The following is a 23535-nucleotide window of genomic DNA, read 5'->3' as shown; positions in this document are numbered from 1 at the left end:
GGGAGTAGCGTGTTGTGGCTTTGCTCAGTTTAATATCTTATTTTTGTAAACTATTATTACAACATTTGAAACATAAAGCATGGAGATTCCAGTCTTAATTAGGCAGCTGAGGCACTGCAACTGTAATGGAGATGATTTTCAGGAAATGAGCATTCCCAAATTGTTCAAGCCAGGATATTTCTTCGTTATAAGCTAATTGTTCAGTGTAACTGAGACAGTATCATGAAATGCTGAGGATTTTATTGTGCCTCTTACAGCTCCCCCAAACATAGTGAACTTCAGATTTCATTACGAAAAAAAAAAAAAAGGCAGCAAAAAGCACAACATCAATTTTCTTTTGGTTGCAGAAAAGCTGAAAAAAAAGTAGAATAAACACCATGCCTGCACTGCAAGAAAGCACCTCCTGTTTTTAAATGTATCGATCTTCAAGACACTCTAGCAGGTGTAGGGACAGGAAGGGAATCTGAAAAGGTCAAGTACATAACAGTGCTGCAAATACTGGCTTGCTCTGACAGCTGAAGATGAACGCAGTTACTAGATTTTGGACATGTAGCTGCCTGATTTGCAAGTGCAGCCCATTTATTACCCATCCAGAGCTCCAAGAATTGAGCGTATGGTTAGTAATGAGCCCCCAAATTGATGATGCATGTATTTGTGAGCCGAAAACTGTATCTGTAAAATCAGACTTTGAACTGAAGCTCTTTCATGAGCTGAAGCTTTAAACTGCTTTTGAAATTGCATATGAAATAGAAATGATGAAAGGAAAAAAGGTGGGAAGTTTCTCTCTCAGATCTGTAACCCTTTAATCAATGGCAAACACTGATCTTGAGGGCTTAAGAGAGGTTGTATATAATGTTAACAGCCTACATGAGGCTATTCTAAAATACGTTATATATACATGTATATATCAGACATTGGCTACCTATAAGGCAGCTGAATAACTGAATAGCTATTTCTATTAACTTTAGTTGATTAATCAGTTCTACAAAATGCGCATATTCTATGTTTCTTCAGAAATATCATCTTATTACAATAGAACTTTTGGTCACATGCATAAATCCTGGTGAGTAAAATATATTTCCTTTGACTATTTACTGGCAATTGACATAGAATTGCATTTCCCGTATGTATTTAGCAATTTCACTTTATTCAGCTTCACAAGCAGTTTTAAAAAGAAAAAACAAAACCGCTGTTTAAACACGATCTTTCTTCCTCCATCTCTCCCTCCCTCTCTCTCCTTTTTAAATGGTCATGTATATTAAAACAGGAGCAAAAAAAGGGGCCTGAAAATAAAATATCTATGTCCAACAAGACAGGTTGCATACACGAGGTACTATGGGGAAGTAGATGATTCCTGAATAGAAAAATTCAATGAAATTTATAACCCCAAATCTTCTGGATAAGAAGAGCAAAGCCTAATTTTCAGAAAGTCCAAAATAGCTTTCCATTGAAAGCCCAAGCAGAATTTACCTTTCCCTCCAGCAGTTTTCCTTATGAAAAGGGAGATCAATAATATTCACATGTTTCCAAGGAGTTTAGGAGGACCATTAAATTTTGTTTGTTCAGAGCATAAAAGATGGAATGGAAAACAGATGGTCCCGTCACTGCTGCTCTTATAGCTGAGCTGGTAAATGGAGATGGATTGGAGATGTTCAAACACCATTTCCACGAATGTATTGTACATCTTTGTACATCTTGTGGAGGTGCATCAGTCTGTGGTCCTGGATGTCCGACTCCCCAGAGAGTATTGTGTGGAGGACTAGGATGAGGAAGAAATTTCAAATCCACTTTGCAATATCTTTTCCCCACAGAGAAGGCCATAGAGACTCATGCCTTGTATTATTTATTTGAAGCAGAAGGGAACTGTTGCATGTCGAAATGGCTGTGCAGTTAAAACACCTGGACCAGCAAAGATAGCATGGAATGTCAGCATAAAATACAAGGAAATCCAACCTACTAGGGCCTGATACAGTATTATTAAATTTCACATTTTTTTTTTCTGAAAGGGTTTCAGCACGAAGTGTGCTCATTAATTCTAAATTAAAGCTTTCATTCTCTGCTTGTGACATGAAGACACTCTGTTTACTAGAAACACAGGTGGCATTCACACATTTATTGCATTATAGCAAGAAACTTGACAAGTTCTTATCACTTCAGTACAAATAAAAAGGAACATTTGGAATTGGCCTCCTACAGAGGCCAAATTCTTCATGATACTCTTCTAATTCTTATGGTGTAAATAAATTTGGTCTCAGATCTTTACACCTCATAAATCCTTAGTCTTCTAAGCTGTCCTTTCTGCTCTCCGGCTATCAGAGGAAAGTCAGGATCAAAAACTTTGCTGCAGTGAAAGATAACAGAAATAAGGAAAACAGATGGTGAATTTGGAGTTTAAAGGAGGTTTATACAATCCATTGAGGCAAAGAAAAAAAGAAAAACTAAGTGCACTTTAAGTGTTTTATTTATGTTTTTTTTAATTACTTTTATCAAAATCTTTGCATATAGATCTCTAGAAACATTTGTGAGTGAACGTTATCAATATATGTAATGAATTTTGAATAGAAGTCATCAAAGAAAGATAAATGATCTGAAGATAACAAAAAATTATCAACATTTGCTATTTTTGGTGCAAGTAGAATACACACTGATTTTTAGAGGAAATGACAACTTCCTCTGCTCCACCTGAGGCAACCAGTTTTATAAAGCATGGTATAAGATTCAGCTCATGAAACTCAGCCCTTTAAAAGTCATCTAAATGTCTAGGTTCTTATGATCCCCCACAATATTGGCTCAAGGTATAAATTGTATCATCCTTGACAGAGCACCCATACAGCTTAACTTAAGTAATGCTTTAAATTTGAAATAGCTGACCTGACACTAGATCTGTGCTGAAACTTTACTGCTGAGATTATTAAACTAGTAACATGACATCGGTGCAGTCACAGTGTCTGCAAGTCATCTGCAGCTAATCTAATCATCCTATGCAGTCACACATTGCTTTATAACCTGAACTAGGTCAACTGAGGTGGAGTAATTGAGGCTAATTGTTGTAGCACAGACAAGCCCTGGATAGATCTAAAACATTAAGGCATTACAGCACCATGTATCCATGCTAGAGGGCACTCATATTTCATTCTGAACAGTAATAGAGCTTGGCGTTTGTGTAACATGTATCTTTACAGCACTGTGCCAACAGGAACTTTCAAGGAATCCTGTGAGGTAGGTGTGTACATCAATCCCTATTTCACAGATGAGGAAACTGAGGCAGAAAAGTTATTTGACCAATATCACAGCAGGACCCTGTGTTAGAGGATGACACTTCAATCAGGACAACTTGGGAATTTCTCTCCCTGAAAAAAGCCATCATATATATATATGTAATATGTGTGTGTATGTTTAGTGTCTATACACTATATATATAAATGTATATTTGCATCCACCTATGTGTGTGTATGGCTTAATTTTTTACTTTTAAAAGTACCGCTCTTGCTTTTTTTTCTTTATCTAAAAATCCTTAATTCTAAAAATGAAATATGTACAGTTTAAGGCTTTAAACAGAGCACATAATGGGCTACATCTCTACCCCTTATTTTTCTTTGTAGTGGATATATATTAATAAATGATTTAGGAATAGACTAAACTTGATATCTAATTTCTGTAGGTCTAATAGGGATAAGGTCACTCTGGTTTGTTTTGTTTAGTTTTGCTTTTCCTTGCCAGTGCATATTTATTAGCTTTTGACAGCATTTCACCTTCGTTACTAACTAAAGATTCAGTGGAATACTGCAAGATTTCTGCAAGTCCTATTCTGTCCCCTTGCCCCCGCTATGTATACATCTCTAAAGCCAGAAACCCACAGCAGTTCCTGGTACTGAAAGCTTTAAAGCTTAGGAAGGAAAAGGCTGAGTAAGGAACAGAAAATGGGAGTGATTTGTCTATAGTCCTATGCCAGGAGACAGGCAAAGCTTGTCTTGCAGGGACTTGCAGCCACATGCCAAGACTTCTTGTCTAGACAGACTTGTTTGAATGACCTCACCAACCTGCATGTTTTGTGAAATTCTGAACGCAACCATTGCACTTCCAACAAGTTCGTCAAATACATTCCCAAGACTGTTTGGTTTTACTTTCTACGATCATTCATACAACTGTATTTTGAGAGAGATGTTTTCAGAGAGCAAAGATAGCCATACCCTGGTATTTGATGCCTGCATTCCTGCAGAGGTCACCAGTTAGCATTATGATGGATAGTGAAGCCATTTTTTCCCATGAGAATCAATGTTTTGGGATAGATGCATGCAGGAATTTATTGAATATACATAGTTTAGATATATGAGGACAGTATATGGAAGATGGAAAGGGTGAAACAAACTCACTGAGATAGATTGTCATTTGGAGGTGACACTGATTTCAGAATACATAACCTTTTTGAAAGTTTTCAGCAACTTTACCGGTAAGACTGAAGCCCTGATTCCCTGTTTTGCCACCTCTCACCCTTGACTGGATTGGTTGATCTTGCTTCATCTGAAGACAATGCTGACAACAGCGGGAATGTAACACTTCAGAAAGAAGCAGCAAAACCCCCTAAGATCAGCTCACAGGCTGAACACTGAACAGTGTGAAAGGTCACCCTGTGGTGAACTCCACCACTTCATCCCCAAGACTGAACCTGCAATGTTAATGTTTCACAGTGATCACTTTTGCTGCCTCTTTCTGAATAGATTTTTTTTATTATTGTCATCATCGTCTTCCTTACCTGAAACCAGATCACTCAAATATGAGGGGTGAAAGGACATTGTAATGATGCTGGTTACCAGCTCAGGCTACAGAATGATCTATGACAGGACTCCAAACCAAGGACTTGGGGAGTGATGGATAAAGGGGATATTGCTTTAGTCACACTGCAAATAAGAACTTTCACACATCACCTTGCAAATATACAGGTTCGGACACCACTGCTGGCAGTGTCATCCAGTCAGGAAGCCCAGCCCCCACCCTGGGTTTTATTTGACTGGTAGCCAGATACAATTTTGAATGGTTTCTATGAACAGCTTGCAATAAATTTTAGCTGTCAAAGGATTATGGGGAATAAAAGAGAAAGCATCATATTATTGAGAAAAATGCAATCTGCTTATAGCCAATCTGGGCAGACTGGATATGCTGGGTAAAGTATACACTGTGAATCATATTTGTTCAACTCTTGTAATAGTCTGGAAGTCTCTTAGGATTTAAAGCAAGCCGAACAACTGACAATCTTGGAGGAATTCAAGTGTGGTTTTACAATATCTGGTTCAATAGACTGAACTGGATCACTCTCATTAGCAATTATGTGTTTCACCAAACATCTGGAAGCTTCATTGATGTTTATATTTTCCTGCAAGAGAAAGAGAAAGAGAGGTTGATTAGTCAATATTAATTATATCATACTGCATATTTCCTGTGTATAATTAAACTTTTCTCTGGGCAACATCAAAAGTTTACTTTCCTTAAAAATCAGCTTTTAAAAATTGACTGTATTAAATAACACTTACTGTAGTTTTTAAATTAGCTAGGCTTTATTCATATTATGGTTCATAGCTCCTTTAAATTATACACAGAACTCACTTTAAATTACCCCAAAGGCTTGGTTATTTGATTGCTTCAATAAGCTAAACAAATGTCAGAGAGATGTTAAAGACAAATGCCTTGAGTTAAACTCCAAAATCCATATTTCAGAGCCTGAATAAGGGTTATTCTGCTTTCCAAATTATTAAGTACCCAGCAGTGATTACAGCCATCAATAGCACTTATTTTTAAATCCTTTTCTGCTGTTTTCATGCAGCTTTTGCTGTACAATGCTCTCAGTGAAACCTGTGCTGAACAGCTTCACTGAACAAATACAAGCTGAAGTTATTCACACAACAAAACAGAACAAAAAAGTTCTGTAGCATTCATATTTGGCTTTTATTTTTGTTGAGGCAAAGTTATCTACAGTGCACTGTTCTAGAAGAAATATATCGGCACCGGTTTAATTCTCGAGACATAATCCCCACTCTAGGGGTTTAGAACCAAAGATAAAGCTCGTCTTTTCATACATGAGTCTTATTTCAACAGCACGTTTAACTGGCACCAATCCTTGCTCTGTTTGTGGAATAAGCCAAGCTGAAACAGTCTGATCAGTAAGACACAGCTCAACACAGCATATAAAATAAGAAGTAATATTGAGCGATGATTCTTTTTTAATGATGACTGCCCATATGACTAGAAGGAAGAGTCAGGATTTCTGGCATAAAAGAAACTCTTTAATCCCAAGTGTTGGTATTGATCACCGTGGTTTCAGTATCCTGGGAAATTATGTACAAATACATAGGTGTGTATGGATATATGTACATATTACTGTTATCCCATGAAGATTAAGTATTTACATTGTAAGCTTGAGCTAGGTTTACAAGCTGAGTCTGGGTCCAGCTGCCCTGAGACCACATGTACTCACACACACAAAACCAGGCAGTAAACTCAGTGTCATCTCAGCATCACTGACAAAATAACCTGTAAAATGTAACAACAACACTTTTTTCATGTATGCATGTTCAAAAAAGTCAGTTGAGATGCCTGAAATGCAAAACTTGAAAAAAAATGAAAAAAAAAAGGGAACCAGAGCACATCTATGTGTCTTCTAGTGCAGATGATACAATTAAATGAACGATGAAAAGCCAGAGTACTGATTTCTGTGAGGCTGATTTCTAATCTTGCAGTCAATGGCAAAACTCCATAAATTCTACTGCCTTTTTCTTTGTAACACAGTAAAGAGCTGAAATCAACGGAGCTAACTGAAAATCACAGCCAAGACTTGAGAGGATTCTTCAAACATATAAGTGAATTTAAATATTTAAACTCTGACTTATATAAGTGAATTTAAATATTTAAACTCTGACTGATAAAGAATATTGGGTAGTTACAAAAAAATCCATACACATACACAAGCAAAACCCCCAAATCTTTAGTCAATCCACTTATATACTAAACCCGAATAAGATATACAGAGTTGAAAATCAGCTCTGCACTAAGATGTCAAAATGCTACTGTGTCACATTGTTCTCTGAGACCAGACAACCAAATTCCTCAAGCATGCAACAAGTCTTTTTCAGAGCACTGTGAAATTTAATTAGAAAAGATGCCAACGAAAAAAAGTCTCATGGTGCTGCTTAAAAAGCTAAAGACAAAACCAGGATCATTTAATGCACAAACACACACAATAAAAATCATTTGCATCATGTCTTCTGTTATTAATGGAGTGATAAACATTAATTTACCAATTTGCTGCTGCTCTTCCTGCATTTCTTCAAGAATGTCTTAGTGATTATCTGAGATTGTATCCATATCCAGTAATGTTCAGATGTATTAACCAAAATCCTCTTTGTTTCAAGCTTAAGATCAGTGTTTTCTAAGGTCTAAGGGTGGGAAAGAGGCAATGAAACCTAGTCCAAAAAGCATAAAATATTTGTAATTGGACATTTTGTATTCTCACTAGCACTAGACAGAATTGCAGGGGCCAGATCTGAGCCTAAAGATTCAGAAAGGAGAAACCATGCTGATTTACATCATCCAAATTTTTTTATCTCTACCCAAAGCAAATTGGATTATTAAATCCTCCATAGATTTTGGGGTGGAAAGCCAAATTTGAACTTGCAAATATTATTTTGACATAAAAGGTCAAAATATTTTATTTGGCAAATACCGACATGAAATATTTCTCTTTTTCTGGATTGCTCTTTTTTGTTTTTAGTGAAATGGTTTATTAAATATGGCCTATATTATTAAGAGGCTGGTGGGCATTTGCCCAAACCGATTGAAACATTCAGGAATTTCTCATACTGGCTCTGAGAAGTTAAGTAGGATTAGATACAGTTAGGGATCGTATCCTCTAGCATTTGACAGAGGACATGGGGAGCACAAGGGTGACCATGGCAGATGGCGCAGCTCTTTACAGAGCTTCTCCCAATTGTACAGCTGAGAATCTGTACATGGCATAGATGACATAAAGTCACTGTGCTTATACCACCAAAGAGATCCTTACTGCCCCATCTGAATGCCTTGACTGCTTCCTTTCTGATGCTGCTCTTCCCTTTTGTTATAGCCCTAATCTTCTGATGTCTGCTTCAGCATCCTGGGTCCAAGGATCAGACTTCGCTTTATTCTGGCTGCTTTGCCAGTCTGTCTAATGAAATATTGATTTCTGCACCTCTCCACCCACAGTATGTTTTGAAAAAAAAAAAAAAAAAAAAAAAGGTCGATATTCTGCTAGGCAGCAAAGCAGATGCAGGCAGTAGAAGGTGATCTGCTAGCCAAACACAGACACCCACAGACTTGGTAATTTTAGAGCGCAGGAAGTGCTGGAAGGCAATCTAGGGAAGGACAGATTGAGAGCAGCAAGTGAAAAGCCACCCAAGAAATACAAAGGTGGCAATGAGGAAGCTACAGTAGACAGAGAGGAATAATCATCCCTATCCTGCTGTCTGTACTGAACCATGGAGACAGCCCCCAGTATGCTTAAGAAAAAATTCCCTGTGTTTCAAAGAAGGAATGAAAATGCAGGTGAAAAGACGTAAGTCTTTTTTATTGTTTTTTATGTGGAAAAGACATAACTATCAATTCCCTTATGGCTGTTGTTCTATGGAGAGCCACACAGGAACTGTGACGCCAGCTATGACTTTATCTGTGTGTGTGTGTGTGTGTGTGTGTGTATGAACCATCTGCAAGCTGAACCAGATCTTTAGCTCACTCTAAGAGGCCTATTCTGCCTCCATAGAGGAGCAATTTCTGATCATCCTGCTGGAGCAACGTGTTCCCCCAGTTCTTGAGGCAGCTTTGGTGGCACCTTTATTGCTGTAGCTTGTTTTTCACACTCCTCTGAGGTCTTTTTTTTTTTTCTTGACTTCACCACCCTCCAAAGCCTGGGGAAGTTCTGTCTGCTGACAGTACTTTTACAGGTTGCTGCTACTCAGGGCTGCATCATTGATACGATTATCTTCACAGCATCTTTCTGAGGTATGGAAGTGTTGCCAGGGCTACTTATCAAAAGTGGAAATTGCAGAGCCCTAAACAGGAGAAATTGTGGGAAACCTGGCATCGTGCATGGTAGCTAGTTGGGAAGTAGAAGATAGCCCAGACTGAAGTGTCCACATAATAAGATAGGAACTTGGTCCCTCTCAAGCCCATGGGAGACTTTTTTTTCTACAAGACCAAAAGGGAAAGGTTCTGGCACATAATATGGTGCCTCTCTTGTGCCTCCCCATTTTTCTCTACTTCTGCCCTGGACATCCTGATTTAAACATCTATTTTTAATGAAATCTTTTCCTAGACATGCTTTTTTTGCACTGTCCATGTACATGATGCCAAACACAATTTTCTCTGACTTTGTTGCCTCAGTATCCCCAGTAGCTGAAAGAAGTTGCTTCCACATTCAGTGCTGCAAGAACTAAGCAGCTCTAAATGATCTGACCTGAGTTAACCTGCAAATGTCCACAGAGCAAGAGCCTGAACCCAACTCCTTGGGTGATGGCTGACTACTTGGGTTAGTCTTTCCTTTGATCCCATCAAGAAGGTATAAAAAAAGTGGAAATCAACACATACTACTCTTTACTCATTACTAAACAAAGCAAGACTGTGAAAAAGAGAGATGTTTGAAGACCAGAAAGGAACACAGAAGGACAAAAATGAAATTAGTTTGCTTTGGAGATAGATACCCTTTAAAAGGTACCATTTTAAAGGACAGTTTTATGAAACTAATAGCAACTCTATGTGTGGGGACTTTACATGACTTAAAGGTTTTGACCCCATTCCTCTACAAAATAATGTCACAATCTTGTAATGCAATAGTCAGCCGAAGGAAAAATAAATACTTCATTAAATGTGTCTTGAAGCAGTGCACAAGCTCAGCAAACTTCTTTGTCTTCTGGATTGCTTCCCCCCTTATCTTTTAACACAAATGCAGAGCATTAGCATTTAGAGCCTTCCATTTTAATACATCAAATAAATCCCTTTAGGCTAGACTGGCTTTTATTTCTTTACTGAAGAAAAAGACCTTTGCTAGTTTTATGGGCCCAGCATTTCCCAAATAAAGCATTTTATTTGTTGACATGCAGATACCTTTCCAATCAATGAGTCTGATTGTTTTCAGATATAAAACTGTTCATTCTCCACTCTCAGACAGTTTCTTTCTCAGACTGCGAATCTGATGTTTTGAATTTGAACTTGGAAGTCAGGGAAAAGGATGAAGTGTCTGCAGGCATAGATGCCCAGCAAGGACACCTAGGGAGGCCTAAACCCTTAAAGACACAAAGTTTTGACTCTGTCCCTGGAGTTAATGGAAATCAATTTCCATTAAGTAAAGAGTAACATATTCCAACATTTCCAGGGAACCTAGTGAGTATCACACAGTTTCCACATTTTCCTTCAGTAACGCATCAAAATCCAGGAGCAGGGATATGTCTTTCAAGACATTTTCACCTGCACTCTGGGAAGGCTGCATGCACAGACTTAGCAGTGCTCCCTTGGGAATTGCTGAGAGCAGAAGCACATTAAGACATTGTGCAACACTGCTATAGTTAGACTTCTAGGAATACACAGCAGTATAAGTTTAAAGCCATTCAGATTGATGAATATGAAATTCATGGACATTGAACTGCTGCGACTATGCTCCTGAGAACAAGGTACTTGCTGTGATTGAATTCTGAAAGTTGGATGCAAATTTTGCGACAAAAGCCCTTTCCCTCAGTGGCGGCCTGCTGACGTGTTTCAGAGGAATGTGCCTAAGCACACACTGCTGCACTCAATAGCTTGCCCTCATTGGCTTCCAGGGCTGCTGGATCAGTCCTGAGCTCAGCCAAGGACTTCATTAGATTTTAACTTTTCCTACACTAAACAATTTCAATTTTTGATTATAAGTTGAGTTTTCATTATGGAGTGACAATAAGCTTGAAATTGCTGGTCTACTAATCCAAGCCTAAAGCTTGCCTCTTTGAACTGGAAATGGTAGTGAAGCCATTTCAAAGACTTCAAAATGTGAGCAAAGTTCTTGGCTTCACTGGCCACATGTTTGATGAATAAATATGTGATAGAAAGGAGAAATTTCCTTTCTTTACAAAATACATTTTTCACAACAGCTGCACTAATGATGCTCATTAAAGACAGTCTGGGAATATATCTCTTAAACTGCAATCTTTATGAGCAAACAAAATTGCACACCTAAAAGAGACAAGGCTCTCCACTGGAAATACTGCAATGCGTATAACTTATGACTATCCTGCACAGAGTTGTTGCTCAGAAAAACTCATCTTATTTGACAAACTATCTTAACAAATTCTTCTGTCTTCACAGGGAGCAGAAGATTGGAACAAGCTGAATATTTCCTTTAGATTAATCTAATAATCAAAAGTAATATAAGAGAAAGCATTATGTGGCCCAAATGTTTTGCATTGAGATTGCTAAGTTAAGAAAAACAGCACCAGGGAATGATACAAAGATGTCTTACGGTGTAATCTGCCAGAGTTACAGACACAAATTTCAAACCCCTGACAGCCTGAAATATGGTAGATACAAATATAGCGTGCTACTTCCTGCAAGGCAAGAAGTAAAAAAATATATTTTTATAAATAATCACTCTTGTTTTTCCAAAAGGCATAAATCATATTCAGTTTGCACTGAAGGCTATAACGTTTCCAAGTACATCTCCAGAAAACCTCTGGAGATCTAATTATAACAGGATACCACAAAAAAAGAAAAAGAAAAAAAAAAGAGTTATTACTTATTTGAACTGCTAAAACTGCTAGCTGCAATATGTTGACCTCTCTATTAGTGTTATTCCACTTCAGAAAAAGAGTTCCTATTGTTTATAGGAAACATAGCTACATTTTTATTTTCCCCAGACCTGCATTCAATTATTTAATACGCCCAAGGCTAAAAGAATACTAGATATATGCCTCAATCAATATTTTAAAATAACACTAATCACAATTTTTATATAGGAAAAAAATAGATTTTACTTCAGAACTTAAAACAAGTGAGGAAACTCTCCTGACATAATTTATATGAATGTTCTGTGATTCTACTGTTCCTGGTGGAATTACTCTGCTTTGAGTCATTCTGAAGTTAGGAACATACAGTTCCAGATTGCAATCAAAGGGAGTGTATATAAACTTTTCAGAACATTAGACCTTAGCGTGTAGTCTACAGCTTCACAGAACAGTGATGGCAGTCATGCATCCTCAGCCTGCAGGGCTCTCTCAGAAATGGCTGTGAAGTGCAATTTTATCATAGCTAGGAGTCTTTCTGTTCCTACTCGATGCACTGGTGTCCTGAGGACTGCTTGACTAGCAGATATTTCTGAGTTAAATAAAGTAAGAAGTATTACAATATTTCTTCTGTTTAAAACACTTCAAAGCTATAATTCTATCTGGTTTAGAAAATTTTGGATTGAATTTTCCTCTGTCATGACATATTTAACTTTAATTGTCCTTTATACTACCATGATTCTGCAAGATTCTGCCTACCCTATGCCATCATGGTAACATATCTGTGCCACCTTTGATATTGTTTGTACATTCATCCTCTACCACAATGGACAGGAAATGACATGACAAATGTGGTTGCTCCTTTATGAAGTGGACAGATGTTTTGCTATGAACTCATTCATCATACAGTTTCCTTTCTCATACAGTAAACTGCCTTGAGCTGCTGCATGACTTTGTTCATTTGAACCACCAGTGTACAATGATGAATCTGTGGCTTTGCACCCTTTAAATTTCAGCCCTTCTTGTTCCCCCTCGATTTCTTTGGGTTTAGATGCAAACTGTTACTCATTGATTTTAGATTTCTGCTGGCCAAAAGTGAAACTTTTTTAAAATATTAATGCTTTAAAAAAGGAGTCAAGACCAGAAAAGTAAAATGCATGTATACTCTCCATAAGTTCTCCGTACTTTCATAAACTGCCTAAAAGAAATGAAACAACTGAACGTAGCATTTCAGCTTTCAATTTCTCTCAGCTCAGGACAAAATAACATAATGCTAAGAGACAAATTGTTTGCATTAAAAACATCCAGATGCTGTTTTTAACACCCCTGAGCTGCTAATGATGACACCAGATTTCACAATCACATAATACAATAAACATAATACCCACTGAGACGTTCAATTCAGTATTTCAAATGCTGTCAAGATCCTGCCAAGGGGCATTGTAATGACAGGCATGAAATAATTACAGCTGTAGAAATATAGGTTCCAGCAACATGAGAGCAGATGCCTTTGTTACCGAAGGGAATCAAGGACATGGCATTTACCTTGGTTTTATGTAATACTCTAGAAGAAACCAAAGTCCCATTGTGGCTGGAACTCTGCAAACATAATAAAGGAATGAATCACTCGACCTAATTTTGGACATTTCTGAGGTGACTTAGTGTTAGCATCCCTTGATAGTCAATGGGGAGCTAATATTCGTTTCAGAAATCAATTTATCTGATGTTTCCAATTCAGGATGACAGAGAAGTCTGTATTTCTCTCTGTTGACTCCAAAGGGAGTCTATATAATAGCGTCATGATTTCTAGGACTTTTATTCAGTGAGTCCATCCTTTCAGAACTGGAGTCATAAAGATTCAGACACTGAGATGACAATTTAGAAATCGAGGGCCACTGGAACAATCTAAAAAGCTCTATCTAACTTCAAGAGAGCCCATACACTCTTGTCCCTAATTTCTTCTATGGATATGAGTCAAATACACCAATTTAATGTGGACAAAAGTCTGGAGATATAAAATAACATCCAATGTTTTATAGATAAAGTATAGATGACAAGGGCTGTATGCAAATAAGTCTAAACACACTGCAAGTTTTGAAAATGTGATTGCAGGCACTGCTATGGCATGTTTATTTTTTTCCTAGTCATATCCTCTATTTTTTTTTCAAGGAACTCTTGTTCATGCAAATCTAGAGGCAGATATTTTCTGTTATACTGGTATTATAACCCTATTCTTGAAAAGTTTTGGAATAGCTGATGCATCACAGAGCAGGTGCATCTTCCACAGGAAAGGTGCCATACATTTAAAGAGAGTCTCTGAAATATTTCCCTCACTTTCACAAAAATTCAGGCTTCGTATGTCAGCTCCATTCAGCATGAATGCATTGAGATTACCTGAGAAATCTCCAAATAATACACAAGAGCACATAGACTGGACCTCTGTACTCTGAAATGCCCAATGCCCCTTCTGACTTTGATCTGGTCTTTCTTATAGGTACCCAGGAATTCTGATCCAAGACAATGGACTGAAAAATAAGCATCTTTTTCACCTCTTTGACCCATGGCCTTCTCTTCCTCCTTCAATATATGATTTATGAAAAGATTTTTGAGGATGAAGGCTTATAGCAGTCAGCATAGTGTAAGTGCTACACTTACACTGTGTATACACTTCCTTTATGGAACCAAATTGGTCTCAAAATAGGATTTCCTAGGTTTATATAAATATTTAGACATAATAATGACTATTAACAATTGTGAAAAAGAGCGTAGTATCATTTATAAGAAGGAAGTTTTGTCTTGCCACAGGTTATCTTCCCCCACACACACTATTATGCAATAAGTTGTTGACCTGTTATATACCTTACTGCTGACCTACCATCTTATACATCTGCAATTCAGAATGTTGTATATAATTTACTTTTCAATGAAAGACATAAAACAAATGCAAACTCCCACAGAGGGCTGTGTTTATTTACAGATTCATCTGTAATTCTGCTAAAACAGGAACTTTACTAGGAATTTCTACTGAGGAAAGAAATTTATTCTCTATTTGGAGAAATATTTAAAAAGAAATGGAAACATTACCTTGGCTGATGTTTCAAACCAGCCCACAAATCCATTCTCTTGGCAGAACTGATCCATCTTGAGGCCGTTGTTCATAAGAACATCTATTCCCTGGTCGCATTTGTTTGCTAAGAGGACTGTTGGCACGGGTTTGCCATTTGGAAGAACCAACTTAGAGTCCAAATCCTCTTTCCATTTTGTCACTGCTTCAAATGTTGCAGGTCTTGTAACATCAAAGACAATAAATGCCCCCATGGCTTCTCTGTAATAGACCCTGGTCATGTTTCCAAACCTTTCCTGACCTGCAGTAAGGAATGTAAGAAAAAAAAGAAAAAAAAAAAAAAAAAGTTTGTGAAAATCATTCTAAAAGAACATTGCTGAGTGTAGGCACTATGTTGTAAGCCTGCTACCTCCAGAAAGATACAATTTATCTAAATAATAATAATAATAATAATTAGAGTGCAAACTCTTTTGCACAAAAATGCAAGTAAATACAGCAAGAACAAGGAGTTTTAAAGACATGATCCAAGGCAATGTAATAACTTTTGATACAGCTTGTACTGTAGTAGTAGAAAGTCTTACTAACCTACTTAGATTTCTAGATCTGTTGAAGTACCAGTGATCTTGGTGTACATTATAGAAAAAAAATCAAGGCACAAGACTGTAAGCTCCTTGATACTGCAGTATTATGTGGGGAGTGTCTAACAACACAGTTGATCTGATGCATGAAATGAAGATCCTAAATACACTCATACTTATAATCAACTACTGTTGATGCATGAAAGCTTTGCAGCCCTACCAGGCATTTGAGTAATTACTGACTTACTTCTAACCACAAACTAAAGCACAGAGGTGAGAAAGGTGAATTTCAAGCCTTATAAATGTGGAAAGCATTCTAAAATCATAAAGCAGGAGAGATGCTCTGAAGAGCTCCAGTGGCATTTAGGAGGAAAAGGTCCATACCAGATCTGTTCAGAAACTTTGCACTTTATTTGTTGAAACCAAAGTGTTTTCTGTAAAGACATTTACAGCAATTATTTTAAATAACAACATATTGTTTTATTTCAACACTTTCATTTGAAAATGTCATTTTATATTATTAACAATGCAAAAAGATTAACACAATACCAAGATATAACACATTGATCAGCTGTTTTATCTCTAACATATATGCAGTTTCCTTTGGAATTTGAAAAAAATGTATTTGAAAATAGAAACAAATCATGCTGATACAATTTTCTCTAAAGTGAACAAATACAGTCTCCTTTCATCTTTACTGCTGAGTTTTGGTCCAAAAAGGAAGAATTAAAACCTCCTGAAACATCTCATGATAATAGCAGTCTTTTAGCTAGAGAGTCGTTACATTTAACCATATGCTTCCACAGCTTTGAAAAGGTGCTATTAAAATAGAAACACTCATAGGAATTCTATATCTAGCCTGATTTTCTTGATGTGCATTATTCTGAGTAAGGTAGGAAGACAAGAAGATTGTCTTTCTTTTTGACCCCAGGAAAATTTCCTGTGGAGAGTTTTATCTGATGGAAATTGTGCCATCAAATGTAAAGCTGGATTTCTAGACCATATAGTTTCATCTAATGGAAATGGAATTTCTGAGGCCAGCCTTTAAAACTCACTCTATTCACATTCCTGGGACAACAGCATCTCTATATGATATTTTCTTCCTTTTTTTTTTTTTTTACACACTAGTCATTATAAAAAGGAAAAAGTCATTTACTTGATATAGAAATCAAATTCATTTGAGATATCCTTTATTTTAAATAAACATTGTTTTCCATTGATAAAACAAGATAGAAGCATATTATTTACAAAACATATAGTCATATCAAAAAATTCTTATGGCTATACTTTATAAAAATGTCTTATGATTCTTATCAGTGGCTTAATCAAAAGAATGGCTAAGTCATGTGTTATTCAATAAGCTCCTTGTTAAGGAATTGTTTTTTCCTCGAGAGAAAAGTGCCTTCAAGTAAAAGTCAAGATATGATTGGTATCTTAGTAAAGAGGTCAGCAGCAATGCTTACAATTACTTTTTAACGCATATTGTATTGCGGTCATACTTTATGCATCTCATGCAAAGTTCTTGACTTGCACTGTAGATGAGATATAGATGATTTAAGAACCAGCTAAACTCAAGTTTTAATGCATATTCATTGTGACACAGGTCTCTAAGATAAGTGAGATGGACTGTCGAAAAATATGCTCTGAATAATTCATTTGCATCATAAAATCATTCATCATAAACAAAGTTATTAGAGAAAGTAAAGGACCCTATAATGTGTTTTTCTGGCTAGCTGTGGCCCACAAAGCCCTGTGAAATGGTATCACACTGATTCCTCCTGCTGCTTCCAACTGCTGTTGCAGATATCTTGGTTTTTCACTGTACAGAGAAAAACCAAGTCTGTAAAAGCAGCTTTATTCAGGGGCTTATTCAGGACAGAGCTTACCATTTTCCATTAGCAATCACTTCAAATAAAGAGATGGAATGGAGCTGCTGGCTGAATAAAATGCCTAAATCTTTTTTGAACTGGTCTTTTTCCCTATAAATTAATGTATGGATGTTCTTGCGTGACTTTGAATGGAAAAAGGAGGTGGTATGTAAACCACAGACTTTTGCAGTCATTTACATAATGGTGTTACTTTTATGTCATTGACATCATGGAGAAGAGAACTCTAGCGGTTACATTGTACTTGGTGTGACAAACATTGTGCCTCGAGTCCCAGGAAATTTCCTTTTTCCAAAGATTCTGCCTTATATGAGTAAATATCTTTCTTAATAGATGAGTGTCCCAAAAACATTTCATTTAGTGGAATTCCTTGTGGAAACAGGTACTGCTTGATATGGTAAAGCATCAGAATCTGGCCTCAGGTTTTCAGTAACATGCAATTCTTTAGGCAGTAGTGGCATTAGAAAATATATCAACATTTGTGTATTCAGTGTATCTTGCAGGTATCTCATAGACAGCCTTGAGCATTAGAAACTGCTTTACTGTAAGAGAAGCTGTAGTTAAGACAGCCAGACTGCCCAGTGCAGGGTCATTGGGACAGACAGGTTTTATTTTTCATGAGAAGGATCAGAAACTTGTAAAATATTTGTGTGATCTGTTTGTGGCATTTTACTGCATCTCCTGCGAGGTCACTGGCATCTGGTATCAAGCCCCATGATTGTGATGGCGTTTGCCCATGGGAATGGAGCTTTATACTTTGACTCATCAACTCTAACTCAGGCTCTGGAGAATTAACAGCCTGTATTAAGATTAGGGTTCCTTTATTGTGGATGATTGGCAAGAGGCATACCTTCAGGGCTTCCTCTCAGGATCCTTTAAGAGAAGACACAAAAGTTTTCTTATTCTGTATTTACTCATTACTCTCAACCTTCTAGGGAGCCCAGCACAAGCAGTCTGCCCTCAGAGGGCTCACTACAAGATGTCTAAAGTTAAATCAGATAGATAAACTTGATCCCAGCTTGAAGCAATTCCAGTGCCAAAGCAACAAGATTAAAGGGAAGGATTCATTGTATGCCATCTTGCTGCGCAGACATTTATACTGATCCCACTAGCACCTCTGCAGCAGGGTAAGGTAGGATTAAAGCAATGGTGGTATCGAGATCCAAGTTTTCAATAGGTTATAAAAAACGTGCCATACATAAATTCATCATCATCACTTACACAGAAGCTAACAATTTCTACTAACCACTCTCTGTTCTCAAGTTTAAAAAAAAATTAATGATAAGGTGATAGAACTCTGGTAATTTCGATTATGTCCCAAGAACTCTGGTAATTTTCATTATGTCCCACACAGATTCTGCAAAGAGCATAAGATAAAAGTTTATGAAAACCTAATCCACAGTTTTACGATGGGTTTTACTTCTTACCACCATCCCTCATCCTAGGAGACAAAAGCTTCTAGCAGACAACAGGCTTTACAGAGGGAGTTCAGCAGTGTAGGGAAGCTGGAAATTAGGAGTTACTTATTTTTGATTTTCCATTTCAAAACATCCTTCAGAACGGTCAATAGGAGGGTTGTCACTGTCTTTACAGAAGCACGATTGAAAGATAAACCAACTAAGAAAGTTCCTGTGCTCACCACCCAGAATCAAGCAGGCCATGAGCCGGATCAAGCCCACATACCCCAGCACAAATCTATAATGAAATAAAATCACTGCAGCAAGAGACTTGCACTTTATTTATGATGACAGAACAGTAATTTCAAGGAAATTTAGATTAGAAATCACCCTATCTTATTTATGCATATGTACTGCAATGCTCAGCAGCCACTAAAAGCTTCAAGCACTGATGATATACCATGCCTGGTTTTAGTAAATAGTCCATTCACTCCTTGTAGAGCATACCAGCATAAAATTGAAATCTGCTGGGACACTTGACTGTATTTGTGCAAACACTGCTGGATTTGAAGGTGAAAATGGCATGGGAAGAAAATTAGAAACCTCTCCCCATAGGCACTGTGTGGATACGTCCACTTTAGTGGGTGGACCATCTTTGCATGTGCAAGGCCATCCCAACTGCAGCAGAGAAGCATGCAGGAGTCTTGTAAGAGCTATGTTAAAATATGAGTAAGAGTTTCTTTTAAAGTTTTCCTCCTAAAAATCTATTGGCAAGTTAAAGGATGTTCACACGGAAGCAATTAAAAATGATAAGAAGGCAAAAAAAAAAAAAAGAGTGACTAAGAACAAGATTCAAAGATGTATGAAAAGGCAGAAGAGGTTAGGGTGCAATCAAAGAGCCTGAAGAACATGAACACCAAAAGAGAGAGTTTAGGACAGTTCAATAAAATAAAATGAGAATATGGGGATGAAAATGAGGAGATTATATCTCCTCTTACACAAAGTAGTGAAAATTCAGTCACCTGGAACATTAAATGTTTTGCTAGATCAGGCATGAGTTGTTGATTTTATGGCCAGTGTGCTGTTACAAACATCATAACATCATAACCCCTGATGTTTTACCTAATTATTCATGTCTAATGAACATATCTTTGGTACAAATAGATACTATCTGTTAAAAAATGGAGTCTCAATGTAATGCTATGTGATTCCAAACCTCCCTTATCTCTGAATTACATTCTCTAATGCTTAGTTATTCTCATTATTCACTGTTTATCTCTCTTCTTCTTAAACTACTAGATACCCAGTGATGCACACAGTACAGTGAAAGGAAGATTATACATTATACTTGGTACTAAGTTCATTATTTGTACAATGGTGGGGAAAGAAAGGAAGTGCAAGATAAAATGATACTTGAGATATGTATGTATATATACATACTCATATATATATACAGTAGTGTGAGACATTATCAATACCTTTGCTTCATTTGCTTCAATTAAAGATGTCCAAAACATTAAATCAACACCCTTCAGTTTGGCTTGATACATACAAGAGATTGTTTTACCAACAAAGCTAAATATAACCTAATAATACAGGGTCTATCTAAAGAAAGCTAAAGAAAGAGACTGCTCTGAAGAGTGCAAAATTTATTTTTCACCTCTTGTCTTGGCATACTTGTGTTTTACAAGTGGCAACATGTGACCAGCCATAACCAGGATAAAATAATTCCATTCCCTCCAGATTTATTTCCCTTTCATTTTTAAACTTTTTTTTCCCTCACCGGCCAGATATTTTATTCATGATGACTTGCACCACTGACCTGAATTCCGTTTTGCTTCCAGAACATATTCCCTCTTTACAGTGATCAACAGCTAAAACTCCACACACAGAAGTCATTAAAACTGAGACAGAAACTCTGCTATTACCCACTTCTATCTTGACCTTCACGGAGATGCTCTGAATTGAATATTTCATACAAATTTTAGTACTGTGCTGCAATTCTCTCTGTCATGTGTGATAACTTGGAAAGCATGCTAGTCATTCAGCACTACAACTTGGTGTAATTGCTTCTGCAGCCTGACTGAAAGCTACATCATATGATCCGTCAGCACATGATTAGTAGTTTAATAAATCTCTGAAACAAGGCATGCAAAATACATTCTTTAAGTCTCAAATGCATTCAGAATTTTTTACTATTAAATGCTTTTTCTCATGCAAAAAAAAAGTATTGTTGGGATTATTCATATTTGTTATAATCAGCCACTCGTGAGGAATAAATGCAGTGTTTAACCCATTATTCCAGCTTTTAAAGAAGCATACTGGGCTTCTGTAAATTTAATATGAAGAAATCTTAGGACTATACTGGTGTGTTTTTTTTTTTTTTAAAAAAAAAGAAAGAGGTTATCTAAGCTTTGCATAACGCAGTATTGTTGCATAAGTTTTGCTACCTTGGTGCCAAATTCAGAGCTGAGTTATGAGCCAGCTAAATGTAGAAGCAAGGCACTCCTTTAGTCGATGAGAATGCTAAGAATTTTATTATTTCTCTAGTTTTATTAGGTGCAATTCCAGACTTAATCAATAAACTCCCAATTCAGGCCAGAAGTTGGCATGGCTGCCTAACAGATAATATAATTTTCCTTTCTTGTAAGTACCTACTTACAAATACAAGTTCTTAATTCAGTTGAGTTTTAAACAGGCCCTCCTTTTTGCTGTAAACTTTTGCAATAAAATTGTGCTTCATTTCTTATGTATGTTAAATGAAAAGTCATTACTTATATTATGCAAAATATGCTATCAAGATAACTTTTATTTCATGTAGAGAATCAAAATTGATTATTTCTTTGGAAGGGAGGTGGCAGAGGTAAAAAGTTGTGGGTTTAATTAGAAGAAGAGTGTATAGCAATGAAAAATCTAAAACATTGAGTGCAAAAATGTCAAATCTTTTTTTTTTAATAAACATGCAAGAATATCTGAACTTTTAAATTCTTTTTCTCTCCATAAAGAGTAAATTATCTTTTTCTGCTTGCTATTGCCATCAAGCACAAGTAAACATGAAAACATAAATAAATACATTTTTAACAACCAGACTTACTGCAAAATAGAAATACTTTAACGTGCGTCTGATTTCTCTTTTTTATGTTTCATTGGGCCAAACGAAGGAAGAAAAGATGCAAAAAATATATATTTTGATAAAGTAATTCAGCAACATCATTCTTTATTTTACTATAAAGGTCGTATTAACTATCTTGATGAATCCATCACCTCTTCCACGTTAAGTAGATGTAAAGTGAAATTCTTGTCACCCTTCCTCTCATCACAGAGAACTATTAGATTAATAAGGCAAGTCGAAGAGCGGCAGCTGCAGGGAAAGAACCAGTGCGTTCATCAGAGCTGCCCCTGTCACCTCCCGGGTCTAAGGGCTTGGGAGAAAAATTAGACAGGACAGATTTCATTTGGACACCCCCTACTCTGGGAACCTGAGGGACTCCAAAATTCCAAGCTATGCTAAGGTGTCCTCTCTTCAGCTTCCTCTTCCTCACTGCATAGGCATCAGTAAGATGGGCACAAATAAGTTTGGGACTGTATTTTGTATTGTCCCTGGATGGCTTTGAGGACAGCAGCTTCTCTCTGTACTCACCAGCTATATCCCAGAGCTGCAGCCGCACCACGGTCTCAGCATCCCAGCTGAGCACCTTCAAGGCGAAGTCCACCCCGATGGTGGCCCGGTAGTGCGGGGAGAAGTTCTGGTGGACATAGCGCTTGATGATGCTGGTCTTGCCCACTCCCAGGTCCCCGATCACCAGCAGTTTGTAGAGGTGCTCCTTCTGGCCGGGCTTCTGCATCGTTGCTCTGGCCGCGGCTGCTGCGTGTGAAGCACTCGCATGCTCTGCCCGGGGACGCCTGCCAGCCCCGGGGGAGAGAGGGAGTGAAGCACCAGGGAGGGAGGAAGAGGAGGTAGGTGGAGGCTCTTCCCCTCCGCACGGCAGCAAGATTGCCAGGTCCATTGGCCAGCCCTGCTGCAGGGGAAGAAAACAAGAGCTTGAGGGGAAGGAAGAAAAGGAGAAAAGTCTCCCTGAAAGTTTTGTGCGTGTGTGTAAAGGTCAGCACGAGGTGTGTCTGGAATTAGTCTGGCTGCAGAGGCTGGAGGCTTTGCATGAAAAGTGGTGTCACAGGCAGTCCCGTTCCCTGCTTCACTCCTCACTGTGAGCACAGGGCTTCTTTATACATTTTTCTGAAGCACTGTCTCCTGCTGGTAATAATTCATTATCTTCCATATATTTTTCACATATGCTCAAAACTCTAGTCACTGCAAAAAGGCAGAATTTTCAATTGTCAATTCTCCATTAAAGAATTAAGCCAGTGTAGCTTTAACTCAGGGTGTGAGCTGTTTTTGATAAGCCAGTGTGAGTATCTTTACATGTGTCTGCACTTGGAGGGATGTGTGAATTTAATTATATTTTAATTTGCCATTTAAATATCTTTAAATTGCATAATCATTTCCATTCATCTGACTGCACGTATAGACATGTTCATCTCCAATGAGCGCAGCACACAGTTCATGCTTTGTTTTTTGCATAGAACAAGAATCTAAAATGCAAAGCATCCAAACCAGATCCAGAGATTTATCCCATGACTCTGATAATCAGAAGTTATAAAAGCATAACAGCATTACAGAATATAAGTGCCAGGGTCTCAGCAGTTCCCTGTTTTCAAAAATAAGCGATGCCAGGCTTGCAAACAATTAAAATCTTTGAATCTCAGCAAACCATTCTATTGACACAATTAACCCTATATTATAAATGAAAAATACAGTCACAGTTTTAATTAGGCAACTTTGCT

At 37.3% G+C, this 23535-nt stretch overlaps 1 protein-coding gene across 1 annotated transcript; it reads right to left on the bottom strand.

Moving 5' to 3' along the window:
* Positions 1 to 5052: 5052 nt before the first annotated feature.
* RAB38 (RAB38, member RAS oncogene family) lies at positions 5053 to 22553 on the bottom strand. The gene is made up of 3 exons (XM_010228503.2): positions 22334 to 22553; positions 14853 to 15133; positions 5053 to 5371 (listed from the first exon to the last, which is right to left on the bottom strand). The coding sequence occupies exons 1-3, from the start codon at positions 22536 to 22538 to the stop codon at positions 5219 to 5221; spliced, it is 639 nt and encodes a 212-aa protein (XP_010226805.1). The 5' UTR covers positions 22539 to 22553; the 3' UTR covers positions 5053 to 5218.
* Positions 22554 to 23535: the final 982 nt, after the last annotated feature.

Source organism: Tinamus guttatus, unplaced genomic scaffold, assembly GCF_059628265.1.
Source record: "Tinamus guttatus ecotype Peru unplaced genomic scaffold, ASM5962826v1 Tinamus_guttatus_pri_ptg000602l, whole genome shotgun sequence".
In the NCBI taxonomy this organism is placed as follows: domain Eukaryota; kingdom Metazoa; phylum Chordata; class Aves; order Tinamiformes; family Tinamidae; genus Tinamus; species Tinamus guttatus.
This window is presented reverse-complemented; position numbering and strand designations above follow the sequence as displayed.

What these genes read in the sequence shown, in the direction of transcription:
- RAB38 (XM_010228503.2), bottom strand. Translation starts at nt 22,538, where the DNA reads ATGCAGAAGCCCGGCCAGAAGGAGCACCTCTACAAACTGCTGGTGATC. An exon ending in GCAGCTCTGGGATATAGCTG is followed by an intron (nt 15,134 to 22,333) that starts GTGAGTACAGAG and finishes TCCTTACTGCAG; the next exon opens with GTCAGGAAAGGTTTGGAAAC. An exon ending in GGTTTGAAACATCAGCCAAG is followed by an intron (nt 5,372 to 14,852) that starts GTAATGTTTCCA and finishes TTTCTCTTGCAG; the next exon opens with GAAAATATAAACATCAATGA.